The sequence below is a fragment of the Lissotriton helveticus genome, chromosome 1_1 (assembly GCF_964261635.1).
Source record: "Lissotriton helveticus chromosome 1_1, aLisHel1.1, whole genome shotgun sequence".
Taxonomy (NCBI): Eukaryota; Metazoa; Chordata; class Amphibia; order Caudata; family Salamandridae; genus Lissotriton; species Lissotriton helveticus.
In genome coordinates, this window is record NC_136057.1 from 830,934,787 (window position 1) to 830,955,649 (window position 20,863).

A 20,863-nucleotide genomic window follows, 5' to 3' on the forward strand; every position below is an offset into this window, starting at 1 on the left:
TTCAAATCAAAGAGATTCAAGGAGTGTATTCGACATTCACCAAACATCTTGAGGCCCTGGTGTTGAGGACCTAAGTTTTGGAGGACTCAATATCAGAGTTAATAATGGCATTAGCACTTGAAAAAAAGAGATTAAGGCCCTGAATCAAAGATAAAGGGAATGCCAGGACAAGCAATAGACCCAGGAGAACATTGCTAGAAGAAACAATCTAAGGCTTTTAAAGGTACCAGAAGGAAGGGAGGGACAGAGAGAGAGAGGACATCAAGGTTTTAATTGCCACCTTGTTCATACAAAGTATTGGCTGGGGTGGTGAGGAGGGAGACTTGCTTAGGGACATACAAAGGGTGCACAGGGATCCATTTAGAAAGCATCTGAACAAAAGTAAGTCCAGAAGATTTCTAGTGAATTTCCTCCCATACACAATAAAAAAAGGTCTTGACAGGGCACTAATGCAAAAATAAATAAAGAGCATCCCGGAGCTGCATTGTTTTAATGAAGGTGGCGTGTGCCCACCCCTTCTTTAGCCTTTTTGGCCTGAGGCACCCCATCCACCGGGACACAATTTAAATAATTAGAGGAGGGGGCACGTGACCCCCATCTCTGAGCTGTATTTGGCTCTGTGGATCCAATCACCGTGGCCCAAAGGACATTTTAAGGGGAGGGAAGCTGCGCTGCCCTTCACCCTGTGCCTTCAAAAATGCCCTGGGGACCCCATCTCACTTGGACACTGCTTAAATTAAATGGAAGGGGGTGAACGGCCCCCCTTTCTGTGCCATTAATGGCCCGGGGACCCCAGCCCCTGGACACAGTAATTTTCCTGCCTGGTCTGGCGGGGGCAAGGTAACCTGTGTTTGAGATTTAGCTGATTTCCTGCCCGCACTGATGCAGATAGGAAAACAGATCAAGATATTGCTCCCACCCAGAGGCAGCAGCATAAGTGGCTGCTCCCTGTGGACGGGAGCAGTGCCGGCTCCTGTACTATGCATGGAGCCAGTCGGGGTCAACGCCCATACACAATAAAAGAAAGGTCTTGACAGGGCACTAATGCAAAAATAAATAAAGAGCATCCCGGAGCTGCATTGTTTTAATGAAGGTGGCGTGTGCCCACCACTTCTTGAGCAGTTTTTGGCTCAGGCACCCCATCCACCGGGACACAATTTAAATAATTAGAGGAGGGGGCACGTGACCCCCATCTCTGAGCTGTATTTGGCTCTGTGGATCCAATCCCCGTGGCCCAAAGGACATTTTAAGGGGAGGGAAGCTGCGCGGCTCTTCCCCCTGTGCCTTTAAAAAAGCCCTGGGGACCCCATCTCACTAGGACGCTGCTTAAATTAAATGGAAGGGGGTGAACGGCCCCCCTCTCTGTGCCTTTAATGGCCCGGGGACCCCAGCCCCTGGACACAGTAATTTTCCTGCCTGGTCTGGCATGGGCAAGGTAACCTGTGTTTGAGATTTAGCTGATTTCCTGCACGCACTGATGCAGATAGGAAAACAGATCAAGATATTGCTCCCACCCAGAGGCAGCAGCATAAGTGGCTGCTCCCTGTGGACGGGAGCAGTGCCGGCTCCTGTACTATGCATGGAGCCAGCCGGGGTCAACGCCTGCATGGTGGGTCCCAGGGTGGACAACCACCATTAAAAAGGGAGCCCCCAGAAAATGGAAGAACCTGGGCCTAATAAGGCTTGGGGAGTGGTCTTAAGCAGTGCATGGCAGAGGTGCAAGCTCTATTAGGTCTGCCAACTGTAATTGGTGAATTTCTGTGTTGCTTTGAGTTCAAAACATTAATGTTGTCACTGACATACTGACTTAACTATAATATTACTTTACTCTTAGATTTTTTAGTGCATTTTTTAAACAAAAATAAACTATAACGTTACTCAGTGAATCTCTCTCTCTCTTGCTATAAAACCCAGGGTCAGTGGCCACAGGCCACTGGGTAGATCTAGTTAGGATTGCTTTGCCATAGCCAAAGTGGTTTGTGGTTTGCTAATAACTTTGGCGCTATCTGACCTATCTCCATAAAACGTCTCAAATAAGGCACATTCCTCTATGCTCCGTCCTGGAAAGTTATGAGGTGATCGTGAAGTGGGGAGGGGAGGGGTCAAGAAAAAAGGGGTGGTCTCAAAAGTAAATTTACCCGTGTATTTTCCATTGACTTCTTTAGGCAGCACGACCACAAACACTGCTGAATGGAATTACACCAACTTTGGCATGAAGCTAGATCTTGGTCTGCAGATTGTGCTTTTGGTACTTTGTTGTCAATCAATTCAATGGTTTTTGAGTCACTAAACTTAAAAAATTGTTGTATATCTGGACTGTTGGGTCAGAGGGACTCTCGTGAATTACTCAAACCCAATTTGTTTTTAAATAGAGTGTTTAGAATTGCCCAGGAATCTTTTTTCCGCCTTGGGCCTATTCCCTCCCGAGGGAGTCAGACTCCCATAGGATCAACTGCTCTGATCGGCTGTCAATAAAATGAGAAAAACATTGATGTCAGCCATTACAGGACTCAGAAACATAGTATCCTTCCCAGAAAAAAAAAGAATAAAAGTGAGACATACACTAGGCAAAACAAATCGACAATTTTTGCAGTGATCCATTGGTAAAATGGGGAGGGGCCTTTAAAGACTCCTGGGACCCCACCCTCCAGGGCTGGCTCAGTCTCCTGCCAAATGGGAGCAAACATGCAAGCCTGCCCCTAGTTAGGTGAAGATTTAAAACTGTTCCTGCCCGCTGGGAGCAGACTTTTTTTTCTGTGCCGGCACTCCTGCTATGCTGGCTCCCGACCTATGAAGGGAGTCGCTTGGGGGCCAGGGGTCACTAGGGCCCCTTTAAGGGCCTCCACACTTGTTGTTTAGGAGTACCCCAGGTGAGTACCGAGGCACCCACCTATAATAAAGTCCCCGGGGAATGGAGATCCTGGGTCCTGAGAAGGCTTGGGGAAGGGGCATCATGGCGCCCTCCCCTTTTCAATTATATGTGGCCTCGGGATGGGGTCACCAGGGTCTAATAGTGTTGGGGTAGGACTGCCGCAAAGCATGGGGTTGGCTGCCTGCAGAGGTTTAAAGCAGGGCCTGGCCTGCAGGTGTTTGGCGTTACTCTTGATAACAAAATATTATTTACTTAAAAAAAAATAGAAATTCACTGAAATAAAACTAAGAATAAAGTAGCGCTATAGTTAGGTGAAATGCTCAGTAACAATGTAACGTTTTAAACAAAAACAAAATCACTGAAATTCATGTGTTATAGTTATCTCAAATAACTATAAGTTGTGCCCCAAGGTAAATAGAACTCATGCTTTAGCCATGCACCACTAATTACCCCCACCTATTACATAACTCATGACATGTTCTTTGACATCATTGATAATATCACTGCAACATCTACAATTAAATTATTGAGGAGAAAACTGTGTATGGCGGGGTGCGAGTTATAGTTACCTTAGGGCACAAGTTATAGTTACTTGGGATAGAACTATAACTGGCAAATTTCTGTAGTTTTTATAGTTTAAAATTTTAAGTTACTTAACATTTCACTTAACTATAACGTTACTTTAATTTTATATGTGTATAAATTAAAGTTTGGTGCTTCATTTTCTAGTAAAGTACACAGTTTCAGAGTGACTGTGTTGAATCAAATATATGTTGTGTCTTAACGCTCTTAGGAAAAAGAATAGAGGCACTAAAACCTAACCATCACCAAGTAATATCTAACTGCTACATTGCCAGGTTTAATGTACGAGTTACTTACCTTTGGTAACGATGTATCTGGTAGAGACGATTCTAGCCGCAGATTCCTTAACGTAGAATTATCCCTAGGGGGGTGGTACCACGTGACTCCGCCCTGATGTCGTCCGCGGGTGTGACGTCAGCAAGGTCACATAAGCCCCACTCCAGCGCGACAACGTCAGTTTTCTTTGGAGAACTTTTTCGCGCCACAACGCGAAGCCATCACAAACAAAAACTGTGAGATTATAGGAACAGTGTGCAAAAAATCAGATATACAGAAAGGAAAAAGCAAATGATGAGGAACAGCACCATTCGGGAGAGTGTCAGGCACTGTGGCACCTAAAGTTATAGAAGGCAAGAGCAGAGCACAGCTACTGCGAAGCAACCCTGCAAGCAAATACTACATCCTCTCTGAGAGCTGAAAAGTATGTGAAAAATTTCACAGCAGACGAAGAATCCTGCAATCACAGTCCATAAACAGTAAAGGACAACAAGGCCAGAACAGAGAGTAACGGCAATTACCCCCAGACAACCCCAGCAAGGAGAGGTACATCCCCTGTAAGAGCTAAGGGCCGAGGCACAGCCAAAAGACCCCAACTCAGAGGACTACAGAGGAGGCAGAAATTTCAAGCTATGAAAAGGGGAAGAGCGTGAGTAGGCCCCACATTGGAAGACCAGGGTGCGGGGACGAAGAAGTACCCAGGAACCCACCAACCAATCACCAGAAAGAAAGGAGTGGAGCAAACAAACAGAACGAAGCATCCCACTAGGGAGGAAGTGAGAGAGGGCACTCGCAGAAGGCAAAACCACCCGGAGGCAGGCGAGTGCAGAAGATCAAGCTGAGGGTCCTCGCACACCGGGGAGGAAGGGCGGGTCGTGAAGGAATCGGAGGCTAGAATGGTCTCTACCAGATACATTGTTACCGAAGGTAACTAACTCATTCCTTAATGTAGAATAGATACCCTAGCCATACCCAGAAGGGAGCAGGGCCTGCGAGAGAGCCTCCCAGTAGGAAGAAACACAGGGCCCCACCAGGTGATGTGTAATGGGGAAAAGAAGGGCGGCCCAGCCCCCACCAAGCAGAAGGAAGCAAGGACAAGGCTAAGGAAGGCCAGGACACCCCTAGCCCAGCCAAGGTACCAGGGACATCCGCCAGAAATCCCCGGAGGGACAGACAATGGCAGAGGAGTACTGGAGAAGAAAGAATCACCCCATGGCTCAAAGGAGAAGAGGTAGAAATGGAGGCAAGCCCCCCACAGGAAAACACACACAGTTAAGGGGGCTGCTGAACCTTCCACTGGCGCGAGTCAGCGGACAAGGCAGAAACGGCTCCATAGTCAAGAAAGGCAGGTGTGAGAAGAAAGACGTAGTCTCGCGAGGCTCCAGCAGAACAAGAGGTAGGAGCAAAAGGGCTCTCGCCATGGCTCCCGGCCGCGGACCAGAAAGAGCAGGCGGGCGCAGCTGGCAAGTACCATGAAACCGAGCGCCCAGACCAGGCCGAGCGCAAGACAAAGGCAAAGGCCAAGGAAATCCAGAACAACCCCTAAAGGAGACCGTTCCGGACATAAACCGACCCACGAAAAGAAGTGGGTCCAACTAGAAGAGAAGAGGAGTAATACGTAGGACGGACTAAAGCAGTCAGCCAGAACACAGGAAAATACCAGGAATCCTATCCCCCCTGGAACACTAGACAGAGGAACAGGCCGAAACGCCGGACAAAAAAGGGCGGAAACACCACAACACAACGCCGCAGACAACATGCCAAAGCTAATTTGTTTAGGAAGTAGGGGATCCATATATACGAATACACTAGTTACACATAGGGAAAAATATATTTGGTTTGAAACGGTCTATAACTAGTGAGTGAACCTAAATGGATAGATACATATATTTCTTCAAACCCACTATATACATACTTGTCACCAACTACATGAGTGAGTCTTAAAAATTACATAACACACACATAGATGAGCATAAGACAAAAAGTGATGCAGACAAGGGAATATTACTGTAGTGGGCATGTATATTTCTTAAATCAGATTTAAGAAATATACATGCCCACTACAGTAATATTCCCTTGTCTGTATGTTTGACTGTCACCATGTTTTTTTAAATTGTAGTGCCAAAGACGGGTCACCTGATGAAGGCTTCCAAGCCGAAACGCGCGTAGTGTGTTATCCACCGCTTTGCCTGTGTGTTACCTACCGCCTTGCCTCCATCACTTTTTGTCTTATGCTCATCTATGTGTGTGTTATGTAATTTTTAAGACTTGTATGAGAAAATCCATAGAAATATCAATTCACTATGAAATATATTAGAATGTATCCATTAAATGTATGTTTATTTTTTCACCAAAAAAAGCAACAAAATATATATATATTTGAATAATAAAATTGAAAAAAACACACTCATGTAGTTGGTGACAAGTATGTATATAGTGGGTTTGAAGAAATATATGTATCTATCCATTTAGGTTCACTCACTAGTTATAGACCGTTTCAAACCAAACTTGCCAAAGCTAATCCAGAGATGCAGCAGATACTGAGAATGACAGAACCTGGAGCAGCGCAAGCTACGCCCAGACAAGATCAAAGAAACCGCACCAGCGGTACACAGCGATGCCAGGAAAGGCGAGGAACCTGCAAAATGGAGTCCTCACCCTCCCAGCATAGGACAGAGCTATACAATCGCAACAAGTACCCCACTTAGGGTATGCCACATCCCAAAGAAAACATGGGAACCACTCTTAGGGAAAAAATCCTGCATCAGAGAACAAGAACATAAGACCTGCGGTAGGAACCACAGACGGCTTAGCAATCAGCCAAAAAATACACACTTGCCAAAAGGGCTGAACCAGTAGACAAACCGAAGAGAGGGGTCAACCAAGGGACCCCGAAGGGACGTTAAGCCACACAGAACATACAAACGGGCCACTCAAAACACCAGATTCCAGGAAGCAGATGGGATAACGACACCCATCAAGCACCGAGGATCAACAAGCCAGCCTATGGAGGGGGAGGAGGACGGAGCCCCGCAAGGAGACGCTGAATGGCGGAGTCCGCATGAGTGTTAAAGAAAAGACCCCCATCAAAGGGCAGGTCAACCAGACGCTCCCTAATATTCACAGGAAAAACAGCATCCTGCAGCCAAGCATGGCGACAGAGAGCCACCGAACTAGCCATAGCACGACCGAGAGCATCAGCAACATCTAAGGCCGCACGGAGAATAAACGCGGCCAGCTCTCGACCATTCAACACATGGTGTCGTAGATCAGCGCGGGCCCCCTCATGGGAGAAATGAGAAAGAAGGGACTCCACAGAATCCCACAGGCTAGAGGTAGCCCTGGCCAATACACAAAGAGTGTTGCGTGCCCGCAAAGCAGCACTGGATGAAGTGAAGATGTTACGCCCCCATGAATCCAACCACCGGGCCTCCCGAGACGAATGAAACAACACCACAGGCAAGGACAGAAAAGCAGTCCGCAGAAGAGAGCCCTGAGTAGAACGGTGGAAGGAAAGGCAGACTGGGTCAGGCGGAGCACGACGGTCGTGATGCAGGAGTGGCTGAGGCACTGGATCATCCGTGGCAGGACGCCCCTAAGCCCCAAAAGAGAGTTGTGGAGCGACGCTTCGAAAGGAAGGAACAGCTCCCATCCACCAGAGCCCTGGTGGAGAACTTCCAAGAGATTATCCGTAGGAAATGAGGTGACAGGGTCACCCATTCGCAAAATGCCAGTGGCCGTGGAAATAGCCCGAACAAAGGCAACACTGGCCTCCTTAGGGCGCCGCCGTAGAGAAAGCAACTCCTCCGTGGGCGACGGCTGCAAACTGGGCCGTTCGTCCCCACATCCAGCTAGAGGGAGAAGCGGCCAGCCCCTGAATGGTGGGGGATCCACAGACTAGTGTGGAACCTGTGGGACCCCCGGGGAAAGCGGAGAAGCCGGTGGAGGAGCCAACCGAGAGCTGTGGAAAAGAGGGTCTAAGGATTGAGGATGCGGGGCGGTGAGCCCTCCCTGGAAGATGCCGGTGAAAAAGCAACAATGCCGCGTCCTGTCTCCGGAGAGGTAGAAACCAGGAAATGACAACCTTCCGGAGAGAAAGGAACCTCCGGAGACGAATCAAGGATGCGAGTCCGCCACAGGCGCCGGCTCGACGTTGATCGGCGCCGGAGTGGACATTAGCAGCGCCGAGTCGACCTCAACCACCACATGCTCCCTAGGAGAATGGGGCGGGTCAGAGCCGGTTCGGCTAAGGAACGGCGCTGAAAAGGCGCAGGCTCGACCTCACATGGGCAGCCGCCTGCGTAAAGGGACAGGGGAAAGCACCCCAGGCCCAGGCCTCCACCCGCGGCACCGCCATGGCTGGCTCGGCAGCCGCCTGCTCAGAGAGCCGAGGGGAAATTGAGGACAAGCCCCGAATCCTGGCGACCTCCTGTGGCGCCATAGGGTGCCTCAAGGGGATTTGCGGCGAGGCAGGGAGGCCGTGGGTCGAAGAGGGGAGCCCCGCAGGACCGCGCCCCGACAACACCACTCTTCTACAACCTGAAGCTGAACTCGTCGGCGCTGGGGATGAAGCCGCCGGTGACTCCGCGGAAGGCCCCACGCGAGGCGAGGGATCCGTAGGCGTCTCAGGAGGAGGGGCCAAAGAAGCCTGCAGAGCCGCAGCGTAGGCTTTCATTTGGGTCCTAGTCACCCCGATGCCGGGAAAGGGCAGGTAGGGTGGCAACTGGCAGGGGCGCACGTCCCGAGGGGAACCCCCGCCCTCCGCCGAACGAGGATAAGGCCTCGGAGACAAGCTGCAGGACCTACCAGCTGGCGAGCGACGCCCTTGGGGCCATGGCGCAGGGCGATGCCACAGACGGAATCAGCGGTTCCTGGCTTCCGGGGTAGGGGACGGACGCTGGGACGACATTGACCTGGACAAGCGGGCAGACAGCAATTTCATCCGGCGCTCCCGCCGAGACTTCGGTTTGGGGTGCTGACAAGCTTTGCGGTCCGTAGAAAAATGGTGCTAGTGAGGGTCCGTCGCCGCATCTGGCGTGCACAATAAGTTCACGTCTTGAAGCCCGAAGGCATTCACAAACTGTTCCTAAAAGCAAAGCGTGAAAAGGAGGCCTGAAAACAGGCCAGGACACAATCTGGATCTGCGTTGCACGCGGAAAAGAGAAAAAACTGACATCGGCGGGGTGGGGCTTATGTGACCTTGCTGACGTCACGTTGCGGACGACGTCAGGGTCGGAGTCACGTGGTACTGCCCCCTGGGCGCAGAGATGCTGTGGCAAAGAACATTTTTCGGGATCCAGTCTTACGCCTGGGGATAATTCTACGTTAAGGAATCTGCGACTAGAAGTCTCAGATATTTTGTTACTGGGCGTAGGCGTGACACTATGTTGAACTGTGCCAAAGGTTTGAAACTATCTTACACATTCAGAACTACAGTTATGAGTCATGGCTGTGGGCAACTACTCCAAGATTTCCACTGGCAGCTTGTCATAAACTGCACACCAGGCTCCAGTCTGAAAACATCAACCCATCAGTCTCTGGTATATAGCAGCAGGTTTCAAGTTCTAGTCAGTGCTCCTTTATTGATATTATCAAACGCAGGCCTCAATTCAAATATAGTAACACAGGACTCAGGTCGTAAAGGTACCATAAAGGATTATCGGTCACATAGGTTTATATGAGAGTGCCATTCAGAGATTCTGACCTAAGTGGATCTCAACAGATTGATCTGTTTGCCTCACTGGCAATTCGAACATGACACCACTTTTGCATCCGAAAGGAGTTCATTTTTTGGATCAGCAAGGCATTGTTGTTCTTCTACTGAATGAAAACCTGGAGCTCAGAGGTTTTTTATTTCAACTGTTCTGAAATCAGCTCAGTTTGTTGTGTCAGCATAGGACTTGATAAGGATTAAGATATATAATTAGGCTATCTGGTTTTAGGTTTCAACCTATAATAACTGATAATACCCCAAAAAAGGAAAAAAGCCATCACCAGTGTAAACATAGAAACACTGAAAAAACACCTTTGCAATCACAAACTAAGTGCCATTCAAAGAAAGGAAAAGATGAGCGAAAGAGTCATTTTTATTTCTTCCTGAAGGGGCCCATACAATGCAACCTTGTTATACAATGTAGCATCAAAAAAGACTGCGCTAACATTATTCTGCTTAAGTTTTATTGTATAGGCATGTCACAAAAACATTGTATCTTATTCCTTCTGCTTTTTCAGTTTTGTGGTCTTTGGTCTAAATATGCAGTTTTTAAATAATAATAATACAAATAATGCTGAAGTTTATATTGCGCATACAGCTACCTCTCCAGGAGGTGTCCCGGCGCTTAGTGAGCAGGGGATCAATGTACCAAGTAGTTAAGAAGGAGGGAGGATTGAGAGAAGGTTAATGATTAACACAACACGTCTTTAACTGTTTCCTAAAGCACAGCTCTGAATTCGCATTTCGAAGAGCCAGTGGTAGGGCATTCCACAATTTAGCTGTTCTGGCCGGAAAAGCTCTACCCCCAAGCCGAGTCTTCGAGCAGCGTGGAACATAGAGCAAATGCTGCGTATTCGAGCGCAGGGACCGCTCCGGCTTATAACAAGGGGAGTCTTAGTTTGAGGTAGTTTGGGCACTTGCCATGCAATGCCCGGTAGGCCAGGGTCTTGAATTCAATTCTACTTACCATTGGCAGCCAGTGCAGATCACGCAGGTGCGGAGAGACATGATGTCTAAACGGTATATGTTTGATCAGCCTCGCAGCCGCATTCTGCACCATCTGAAATCGCCGGATCGCATACTTCGGCAAGCCAAGGTAAAGGCCATTAGCATAGTCCAGCCTAGATGTTACAGTGGCATGGACTACTAATTTACGGGAATCTTCGGGAAGTAAATCCAGGAACTTTCGGAGATTTCTAAGTTTATTTAGGCACCCAGCCGATACCTGTTGAATGTGGGCAGGGAAGGAGAGGTCGTCACCCCCAGATTTTTGGCACTAGTGCTGGGGGAAGGCGGGGGTCCCATTTTAGTAGGCCACCAGCGATCTGGCGAGGGCACTGGGCCTTTACCAAAGAAGATCACCTCCGTTTTCCCGGCATTTAATTTTAGCTTATTCGTGTTCATCCAGCTAGCAATGTCACGAAGACAGCCCTTAAAATTGCCAAAGGCCTCCTTTGTCTGCTCTTGATAAGGGAAGACCAACTGTGTGTCATCGGCATAGGAGATTGCTTTGACACCCCAGTTGTCAATTAAAAGAGGGGCCAAATACACGTTAAACAGTAAGGGGCTCAGGGCTGAGCCCTGGGGAACACCACACCAGAGAGGTTTGGGTTTGGACGAAAAAGGGCAAAGAGCGACTTTCTGAGAGCGGGCGCTCAAGTAGGATTGTTGCCAGGCCAGCACCTTCCCACCCAGGCCGATGTTTTCCAGTCTCTGGAGCAGCCTGGCGTGGTCGACCGTGTCGAATGCTGCAGATAGATACAGGAGCACCAGCATTGCTGATGCCCCTGAATCTAGGGCCCATATGACCGACTCCGCAACCTCTATGAGGGCCGTCTTGGTGCTAAAACCCGACCGAAAGCCTGACTGTTTCAGGCAGGACGGCATTACCTTTAATGAAGTGGTTCAGTTGGCATTGAACCAGCTTCTCCAGCATTTTTCCAGGTGCAGGTAATAGCGAAATTGGCCTGAGGTTGCTAAAATCCCCTGAGGCTCCAATGTTTTTTTTTTCAAGGGAAGCAATGTGGCGTGCTTCCAGCAATCGGTAAAAACTCAGGTATCAAGGGATATGTTCCAAACATGGGTGAATGTGTTTAACAGGGAGTGAGATAACATTTTCCATAGTTTGGGGGGGGGCATGGGTCATCAGGAGCACCAGATTTACATTTTTCAATCTCTGCTAACGCCTCCTGATGCGAGATTGGGAAGAAACGTAAACGCGAGTTTTATTGTATAGGCATGTCACAAAAACATTGTATCTTATTCCTTCTGCTTTTTTCAGTTTTGTGGTCTTTGGTCTAAAGATGCAGTTTTCAGATGCATGCTTTAGGTCTTATTTCGTTATTTTATAAACTGTAGAGAATTGGGAAATATCAAAATAATATATGATATTTTGGCTACATTTTATTTCACCGATAGGTAAAATGGTCGGTTTCATAAGAATCTTTCCTAATATGTACCATCACATTTACCCACAGACAGAGAATGGGTGAAATCTTTTGATACATCAGGCCCCTTTTCTAGCAAGTCAGTATTTATTAAAAGTGAATTGTCAAACACCTCAGGCTTAAAACATTTAATTAAATATGTAGTGACATGTATATGTAAAAAGAATGTTGTCACCAAGCATCTGAGATAGTGGTAAAAACATGACACCAGACGTTTGGTAAACATAGAACGCAGTGTCACTTGGAATGCTGCTGAAAAGAGTTCCTACCAAGCTCAATGAAGATTGGAGTGATATTATTTGTGTTTGCAGTAATTCAGCTACGTATATGAAAAAGTTGTATGATGGCCTGTCAAAATCGATACCTGAGCTGAAGTGCTTCCCTGAAAGAGATCCATGTCAATTGCTAGATGGTATGCTGAAAGCATCTTTACAATCTTCAGAGATAATGAAGAATGCTTTTGACTTTGTAGTCCAATCTGGTGCAGTAAAAATGTATTTGGTCCTCATATACCCTGTGCACACGCTATCTATATACATGCACTATCAGTGCAGAAGGCAAGCAATAATTAAAATTAAATTAAAATTCCATGAACACTGGAAAAACACTTTCTGTTGTTTTTAATGGCGCAAAAATGTGTAACCGCTGATAACCACTGTTTTTTTAAGGTATTTAAAAAACTGATAAAACCCCACTAGAATTTACCAAAAATAGAAACTGAAAACAGGAAAGCCTATACATAATATTCAAAAAATGCTTTTACCCCTACTTGCTTAGCCTAGCGTGTCATTTCACCTACCAGCATTCACAGAACAGCAGACCCAAATAGGCACACTATTGCATGTAGTATTTGTAAATTGTATAGTAAGAAGATCCAGTAGACGTTGGTATTCTTAAGCTGGTATTTATTAGTTATAATTAGATAAAAGTAAGTAATAAGAAGTAGGAATCAGGCCCCACCGGGAGCAACATCCAGCTGCTCAGCCCACTCAATCAAACTGACCACACATTCAAACCATGCACACAGTAACATTCCAATGACATCATACACACACAGGCTGAGCAGCAGGGAATGAGATGATCAGGATGTAACACATCTCCCTCTTTCAAAACAATGAGAATAAAAGAGAGAAAGTAAAATTGATTACAATATGTCCTGATGGTGGTAAAATCAGGATTACTAATTAGCAAAATCAGGATTACTAATTAGCAGTACATAGAAAATGAATAACTGTGAAATTATATCATGAATTGAGTAGTTAACATTGAAAATTTATAACTATAAGTAATATCATGAAATAGTAATATATCATCATGAAAGATGAATATAGGAATAATATCTTCTCGCATAAAACCAGAGAGTAATCATATATAACCATTCCTCATTTCAAATAAAAACCCAAATTATCATTAATCACGGCAGTTGGCCAGACTGTCATGAACAGCAACAAAAAGGGAAACAAACTAAACAAGGAGGCGTCCCTATAGAATAACCAATTTAGGACTACCTAACAACTCTCTGTAATTGAACACCTCTTATTGAAAAGAGCACTTGCGTGGTTCAATAATATAAAACGTGAATAAACATAACTGAGGACTCTGTAGTCTCATGTTATTTGATCACTAAGAAATGGAGCTCTCAATTCATGAGCACGTATGTGGCTCCGCAACATATGCATCATAAAATCCCAACTGGATAATTAAACTTCAGAAAATACAGGAGCACCTCAAAATATGAGCACTTATGTGGCTCCGCAACAAATTTAAAATACACACTAGCATTTAAATCTTCAAAGTATATCAAAATACACTCTAGCATTAAACTCCTCAAAGTTCGAGCAATAAATGTAAACTCTGCACGACTAATCGCAGTAAAGTGTGAACTCCTCTATTTATAATAGAGCACTATTAAATAAGTGGTTCATCAATAGATTTTAACAACTTAATGAACACTTCAAATTAATTGAGCACAAACGTGGTTCATTAACATCAATAAATTCAAACTTTGTAAAAACTCAGCATAGTAAACCTGACCCTTATAATCAAGCATAAAAGAAAACAATATAAATAAATTAATTCATCAAGCAAATATAGCTAAACACATCCCCTTCCCTTGGGAACATTAAAATTGTAAAAATGCAACAATACTAATGTATGTATAGAATAACCACTGCAAAGAAGGCACAGCTGAAGCTAAGTAAAATGATTACGTAGGGTAAAAACAGTAGGAAGGGCGCGCGCACACCCCACACTGAATAAGTATAGAGACCAGCTCTGAATAACCCTACGAAAAAATAACCTTTAAACTTAAAGTATCAGCAAAAACATGAAGCACCAAACACGAAGCTAAATTTGCAGCACTAAATTCGTAACATGTAAATAATAACAATAGATTAAATCATAAAGGCAATACAGACTAACTGCTGTATCAAGCATTGTAAATAATACAGATTCATACGAATTGCTGTACCAAGCATTGAACGTAAAACCGACTTGAAGCATTGTACAAAGCATAGAACGAAACATAGGCATACCTGAATTGCTGTATGAAGCATAAACAATAACAGACTTGTAAGAATTAGTGTAAAAAGCATTGAAAGTAACACACACTCGAAATACTGTATGAAGCATAAAACGTAATACGGACTATTGGATTACTGAATTCGTTTTGGGAGCAATGCAGACTTATAAGAATAGCTGTAAAAACACCTTGTATAAAATTTTGTAAATAGCAGTATAAGTTATTTAAACATAGCTGTATAAATTATTTAAACATCACTGCAACCCTATTAACAGAAAAGCAGCTCAAAAAGAATTGGTGTATGAATCATAAATATTGCAGTCTTAGTGATATAACTGTATCAGTTATTAAAGCCTTACAGTCTTATTTAAATTGCTGAAATTTCTAAAACATTACATATAAGTAGTCATGAGTATGAGCTCCATGTATAAATATGAGTTCCATTGAAACAATAACAAGTAAAGTACCAACTAAATCCAGAAGATGGCAGTAAGATCTTAGCTAAAGTATCCCAAAACTAATCAAACAGCACGAAGAACATACGTTCCACCCGAGTCATAGATTAACTATTTCTCCGTTATTATTGTTCCATTATAAAGGATGAATTTGCCACGTCTGTGCTTCCCTGCGACACCTCAAGACCCGAAAGGTCCACGTTCAAAAGAAATCACTGTGCTCAGAGTAACAGAAACCGGCAATACTTGAGACTTCTTTTAGAAGCGCTTGTGCTTCACTCACCATGTAATGTCCAGAAAACAAATGCGTTCGTTCTCTTCATTTACCTCGCCCTGTCAGAGCAAGCTTGTAATTGAAATGGGGAAGAAAACATCAAGCGCTTGGCGTCATGCGTGAAGACTTGTTGACATGTAACAAGGAGAAACGCGCTAGAAGATTGCCGACGACGACAGTACGCAGCAAACATCACGCTGTCTGTTACGTTTTCGCCCGATGGCTCATGGCGAAATTGCGCTTCAACAGAGGCGATGACTCATCAGCGGTGATTCATCGGCTGACGTCAGCAACAGAGCGCGAGGAGAGCTTCAGATCGCCAATTCCTCGGAACTCTCAGAAGACGTCATCATTAAGGTTGAAGCAGGGAAAGGATAAGGACGGCTGCGAACCAACTGACAATTCAACCGTCATCTCTAAACAGGACGGTGAGTGTCAGCGTTTTATATGAAAGAGTTAGAGTTTCACATGAAATGCTCCGTTAAGTTGAGCGCGCTGGCATTCAATTATTTTTCCAACACTGCTCGTTGCTTGTACTCCATACTTGCAGGGAATGAGTCTATAAACAGCTTTCTTTCTTTAAAAGTGCCCCTCATTTGCTTCACAGCTGCAATTTACCTTTGAATAGTCCAGATTTCTGTCACAGTTATCTTGATATGTTATAGATAAAATGAAAGCAGTTGCCTCAAATAAAATGTTTGAAAGTTCTCATCTTTGCTCTTGAATTATAAATAGTCATTTTAGATTGCTGAAAGGTTCACATTTTTCCCTTTTCAAAAATAGACAGTCATTTAAGTTTGGTTCTGAACACCGTGGCACGAAATATATTTAAGTTTTCCACCGTTTTACTCTGATACTTGTTATAACTTGAATTTTTGATGTTCTTGCAAATAAATTTGTTAATTTAAAATTCAATAAGTTCCTCAAAGTACAACGCTTGAAACATACCTTTGTAGATGTTTCCTGTAGGCTGTCAGATGTGACATGACACCGGTGGGGCATCAAAAAGCGTTGCTTGTCTTTATTTAAATATTCTTCTTCATATCTTGTAGTTCCAAATTGTAAATTAAGTTCTTTTACGCGTAGTTCTTTCTCCATCGTCGCCATTATTGCATGTAGTATTTGTAAATTGTATAGTAAGAAGATCCAGTAGACGTTGGTATTCTTAAGCTGGTATTTATTAGTTATAATTAGATAAAAGTAAGTAATAAGAAGTAGGAATCAGGCCCCACCGGGAGCAACATCCAGCTGCTCAGCCCACTCAATCAAACTGACCACACATTCAAACCATGCACACAGTAACATTCCAATGACATCATACACACACAGGCTGAGCAGCAGGGAATGAGATGATCAGGATGTAACACACACATTTGTCCTGCTCGTGAGTGTCAAGTATGAAATCCTTTAATAGTGTCAGTTTCCTATAAATTGATATTGGCGCTTACCAAGGTCAATGTAATTCAGTTACTACAACTGGTATTTGAATGTTGTCATTTTATTAGATCTGTCTACATCTTTTGATTGCTCATTTTAAAAGCTCTGATATTTAAACAAAGTCTTGTGGGGTTGTTGAACAATTACATGTTTTTAAGTAGAGCGGCATCTGAGATACTTAATTGCCACAGTGCAACTTGGCTTCTCAATTTGAATTGAGTCCTTCAACAAGTGAAAATGAGAAAGGAGAACTAACCAGATCATGAAACCTGCTATCATATATCGCATATTGCGGGGCTAATGACTATCTGTTTACTGCCCTCTGACCAAAAGTAAAGTTTGCATTTTAGTGAGAATGGTATAATTACTCAGCACTCATTGAGGCACGGAAGGGTATATTGTTGGGTAAAACTTTGGCGCTCACTGAGATTAAGCGCAAATGCAGTAAATAAAGGAAAAAACCAAGTCTGAACATAAAAAAAGAGACAAATCATCATTGTTCATGTACACATACCTTATTGCATTACTGCAGCAATGTAGACCACCCGACCTGATCATGCGCACATAGCCCATCGCATTACCTAAACACCCAAAGTTTAAAGGCAATTAGAAATACAATGAAATGTACTGAACAAAATATGTGTTTGCATTTTGCATGTTAGCATGTGATAACCACATTTTCCTAAACCTCTTTTGCTAAAATTACCTATTTATAATATGACAACAGAGTTTCAAAGTCACATTCATTAAGCAAAATTAAAGAGCATTTTGTGATTATTGTTACAATTTTAAATCTGTAATGGTCTTTTTAAAATGTTAAAATGAATAGAAAATAAAAAAGCAATTAAGAACAGCAAAATAAAGACAATAATGATTTAAAAAAAACATTAAATAGAGTACTTAGCTATTGGCTCTGTACCGCTATGTAAGAGAACCAATCTGTGTGTGTGTATATGTTAAAAAAAAAAAAAGCTGAAAGGTAGTACACAAAGTTAGATTAAGTTAAAATATATTAAGGGCGGGTGAAATTCATGAAAATATATTTTGGCCAAAATAACAGACTACAAAAAAAGACAAGTTTTTGGTCAAATATATTTTAGCAAACAATATTTAGGAAAATATTTTAACACACTGAACAAATTTGCCCAGAGTATTTTTTTGTGTGAAAAATCATATTGTTTTTCTCACACAAATATGTATTTCTAATTCTACTTATTGATGAATTTGATTGCATGACTCATGAGTTTTTATTGTGCCCATGCTTGGCAGTTCCCCATCACAAAATATACTGTTTAACCCTTCAATTTTATTAATTTATTGAAATGTTATGCCACAGATTAGGCAACTTCATCTTTATTGCTTCCATTACATTTACAGAAATGAGAGCATATGTTAAATCAAAATGACACGATATGAGGCGTTTTACACTCTAAACTTGCAATGTATCTAAGGGCCAGTAAATGCCCGAGGGCACCAAAATGGATCTACACTAAGTGGTGCTATATGTTGAACGCTTCTGAAACTTCATTTATCCCCTTTCATTCCTTTGTTTTTAAAAGTTTGGTCGGGCCAAATATATCATAATTAACCTTGTCCCATACTATATCATCAGGTATAGGAACTGCTGTAATGTTAATTGATGACAAGTCTCTTTATTCACGATGTGGTTTCAGGATCAAGTTTACTTTTGATGCTGCAGAGCTTTGGTGAAAGTGAGTTCCATTTACAAATAAGCAACGGACAGTTACTAAGCCTATCCAGAAAAGAAAGAAAAGTATCCCAGTGGTTACCCAAAGTTCTATCGAAAGGGACACCAGGTAAGTCTGTTTAAGGAAAATTTAGAAGTCTTTGATTTGTTGTTGATGAGATTTTGGGGCTGGCGTTGTTTCAGTTCACTTGGATCCAACGAAAAGTTATCAACGCTTATGAACTAGCCAGATGCAGTTTTATCTATTTTTGGTAGCTCACTTGGTAGCTCACCAGGTTTGTTAAACTTGTAAATGGCTCTTGTTAAGGCATGTTTAAGTAGACATCAGTCTTAGGTCGAATTGAAATTCGTAATTCATTTTGATTTTGAATTTCTGTTTCCAGAGGAAAAGGTTCCATGGCATTGTTGCAAAGTCCATCATTCCGAGTTGGAGACTCTTCAAACATGATGAGCCTTTCCTTCTGAACTTCCTGTATGGTAAGAAGAGGGCAGGGTCGGCTACCCAAGAACCCACAAGGCCTACTATTCAGTATCGGCCACATAGTGTAGTTTTATCAGATCAATGGAGACAAATCTTTTCTCCTTTTTTCCGGCAAGAGGCGGCAGAAGTACAGTTCTTGTTCCTTCAATGTCAAGGACACGTACAGGATTTCTGTATGATGGTCCAAATTATTTTTTGTCAGTTATCTTTTGTATGACCAGATCCCCGACTTTAGGGACCCAGACAGGTCTTGCCGTGACTGAATTGACTTACCCAGTGGAGGTCCGCTTTACCTGCACATTGCTATGTAGTGCCCTGTATTCATTCAGATCCTGTAAAACATACAGCTGGTGGACCTTGAGACACGCCAAAGTGCACTAGAGACCGAGGTCAGAGACGGCACCGGACCCAATGCCACCAGCGATATCCTGCTTGCGCAACAGAAGCTACAGCTAATGCTCACAAACGAAGCTCAGCACATCTAGCAGGCGGCCCAATCCAGAAAAATGCTGCACTGTCTCTGTCAGGCAACGTTGTCACCCACCCCAGTACTGGCACTACGTAACTCAGAGGGGACTCTGTGTACTACACCTCCCACAGTTGCTTAAATGTTCACATCCTACTACTCCACACAGTACATGTAACAGGACGACATTACTCGAGTACAAATGGAGGAATTCCTGAGAGACATACCCCCGAAATCGTTACCAGACCATATTTGCAAGCAATTAGATGAACTGATTACAGTGAAGGAACTTAACCAAGCACTGTTGATCCTACGACCGTGTAAAGCTCCGGGCCCCAATGCGTTTCCGAGCGAATTTCTACGATTCCATGAGTCCCTCCTGGGCCCACATCTGCTTGCGGTACTCAATGAAGCCCTTGAGCAGAGCATACTTCCTCCAAATTGGTGACACATGGAGATAGTGGTGTTTCACAAGCCAGGTCACCCACCAGAGGAGCCCTCCTCATACCATCCCACCTAGCTCTTAAACTTCAAGCCTAAACTCTTAGGTAAGGTACTGGCGGACATACATACATGAGCTTGTCCACCCAGACCAAGAGGGCTTCATTCGGCATAGATCCACATGACAACATCCATCGGGTGCCTAACACCATTGCTAAAGCTACAGATCTTGGCTGCCCTGCTGCCCTCCTACTGGCAGACATTGATAAGGCATTCGACTCCCTTAGCTGGGAGTATTTATTTCTCCTCTTGCAAACACTCAACTTCGGCCCACGTTTCCTTTCGTATGTCTGCCTGCTATGCACGGGTCTTTCGGCCTCAGTGCGGGTGTTTGGGACGCACTCTAAACAATTCCCCATCCACTGGGGCACGAGACAAGGGTGTCCACTCTCCTACTTACTCTGCTTTAGCGATCGAGCCCCTGGCAACTTAGGTAAGGAGAGATCCCCTGGTAAGGGGATACGACTGGTCTGCATAAACATTGGATAGAATCCCATTGTATGCTGACGACGTCCTATTCTCATTCACAGACCCCTGCTTTTTTGGCCCGCGTATCCTGCAAATCCAGCGAGTATTTGGACAAACCACTGGGCTTAAAATTAATCTGGCGAAGTCTGTGTTATTTCCGGTCTGTGGGGATCAGGGGAGGGGCACATGGTTGTTGCAAATCACACATGCTACAGAGGGGTTCCGGTACCTAGGGGTATTTATTTCCTTGCGCTCTACAGTCTCATGGTCGCAATAGACCAAATCGTGCCACAACTTAGGGAGGAGATCAAAGCATGGTTACCTTTGCCCTTATCCTTATATGGGGGACAGGCCATCTTTAAGATGGTCTCCCTCCAGCAAATACTTTACTGACTTCAAAACTTCCCACATGACATCCTCCTTCATGGTTCCGACAAAATAACACACTCCTGAGTCAGTGCCTGTGATGAGGAGGCACAGTTCGGGTGGCTCTTCGGACATGCACACAATCTACTTATTGCGGAGGGATTGCCCCGGCTGACATTTCTGCCTACTACACAGTCTCTCACCTACTCAAAAAACGAGTGGTGGTACAGCGCGCAGACAGATCCGAGTTTCACTATTGAAAGATGAGCAAAGCACCCTCAAACCTTGCTCGACCT

The 20,863-nt window shown here is 44.3% G+C and overlaps 1 protein-coding gene across 2 annotated transcripts in view; it reads right to left on the reverse strand.

Annotated features, from left to right (window-relative positions):
• WASHC4 (WASH complex subunit 4) overlaps positions 1-20,863 on the reverse strand; it is a 1,268,393-nt gene that overhangs the window by 511,285 nt on the left and 736,245 nt on the right. For both annotated transcript variants that reach the window (XM_078674607.1, XM_078674599.1), the window contains exon 27: positions 17,092-17,158. In XM_078674607.1, coding sequence (XP_078530733.1) covers positions 17,092-17,158 — 67 coding nt within the window. The remainder of the gene's footprint in view (positions 1-17,091; positions 17,159-20,863) is intronic.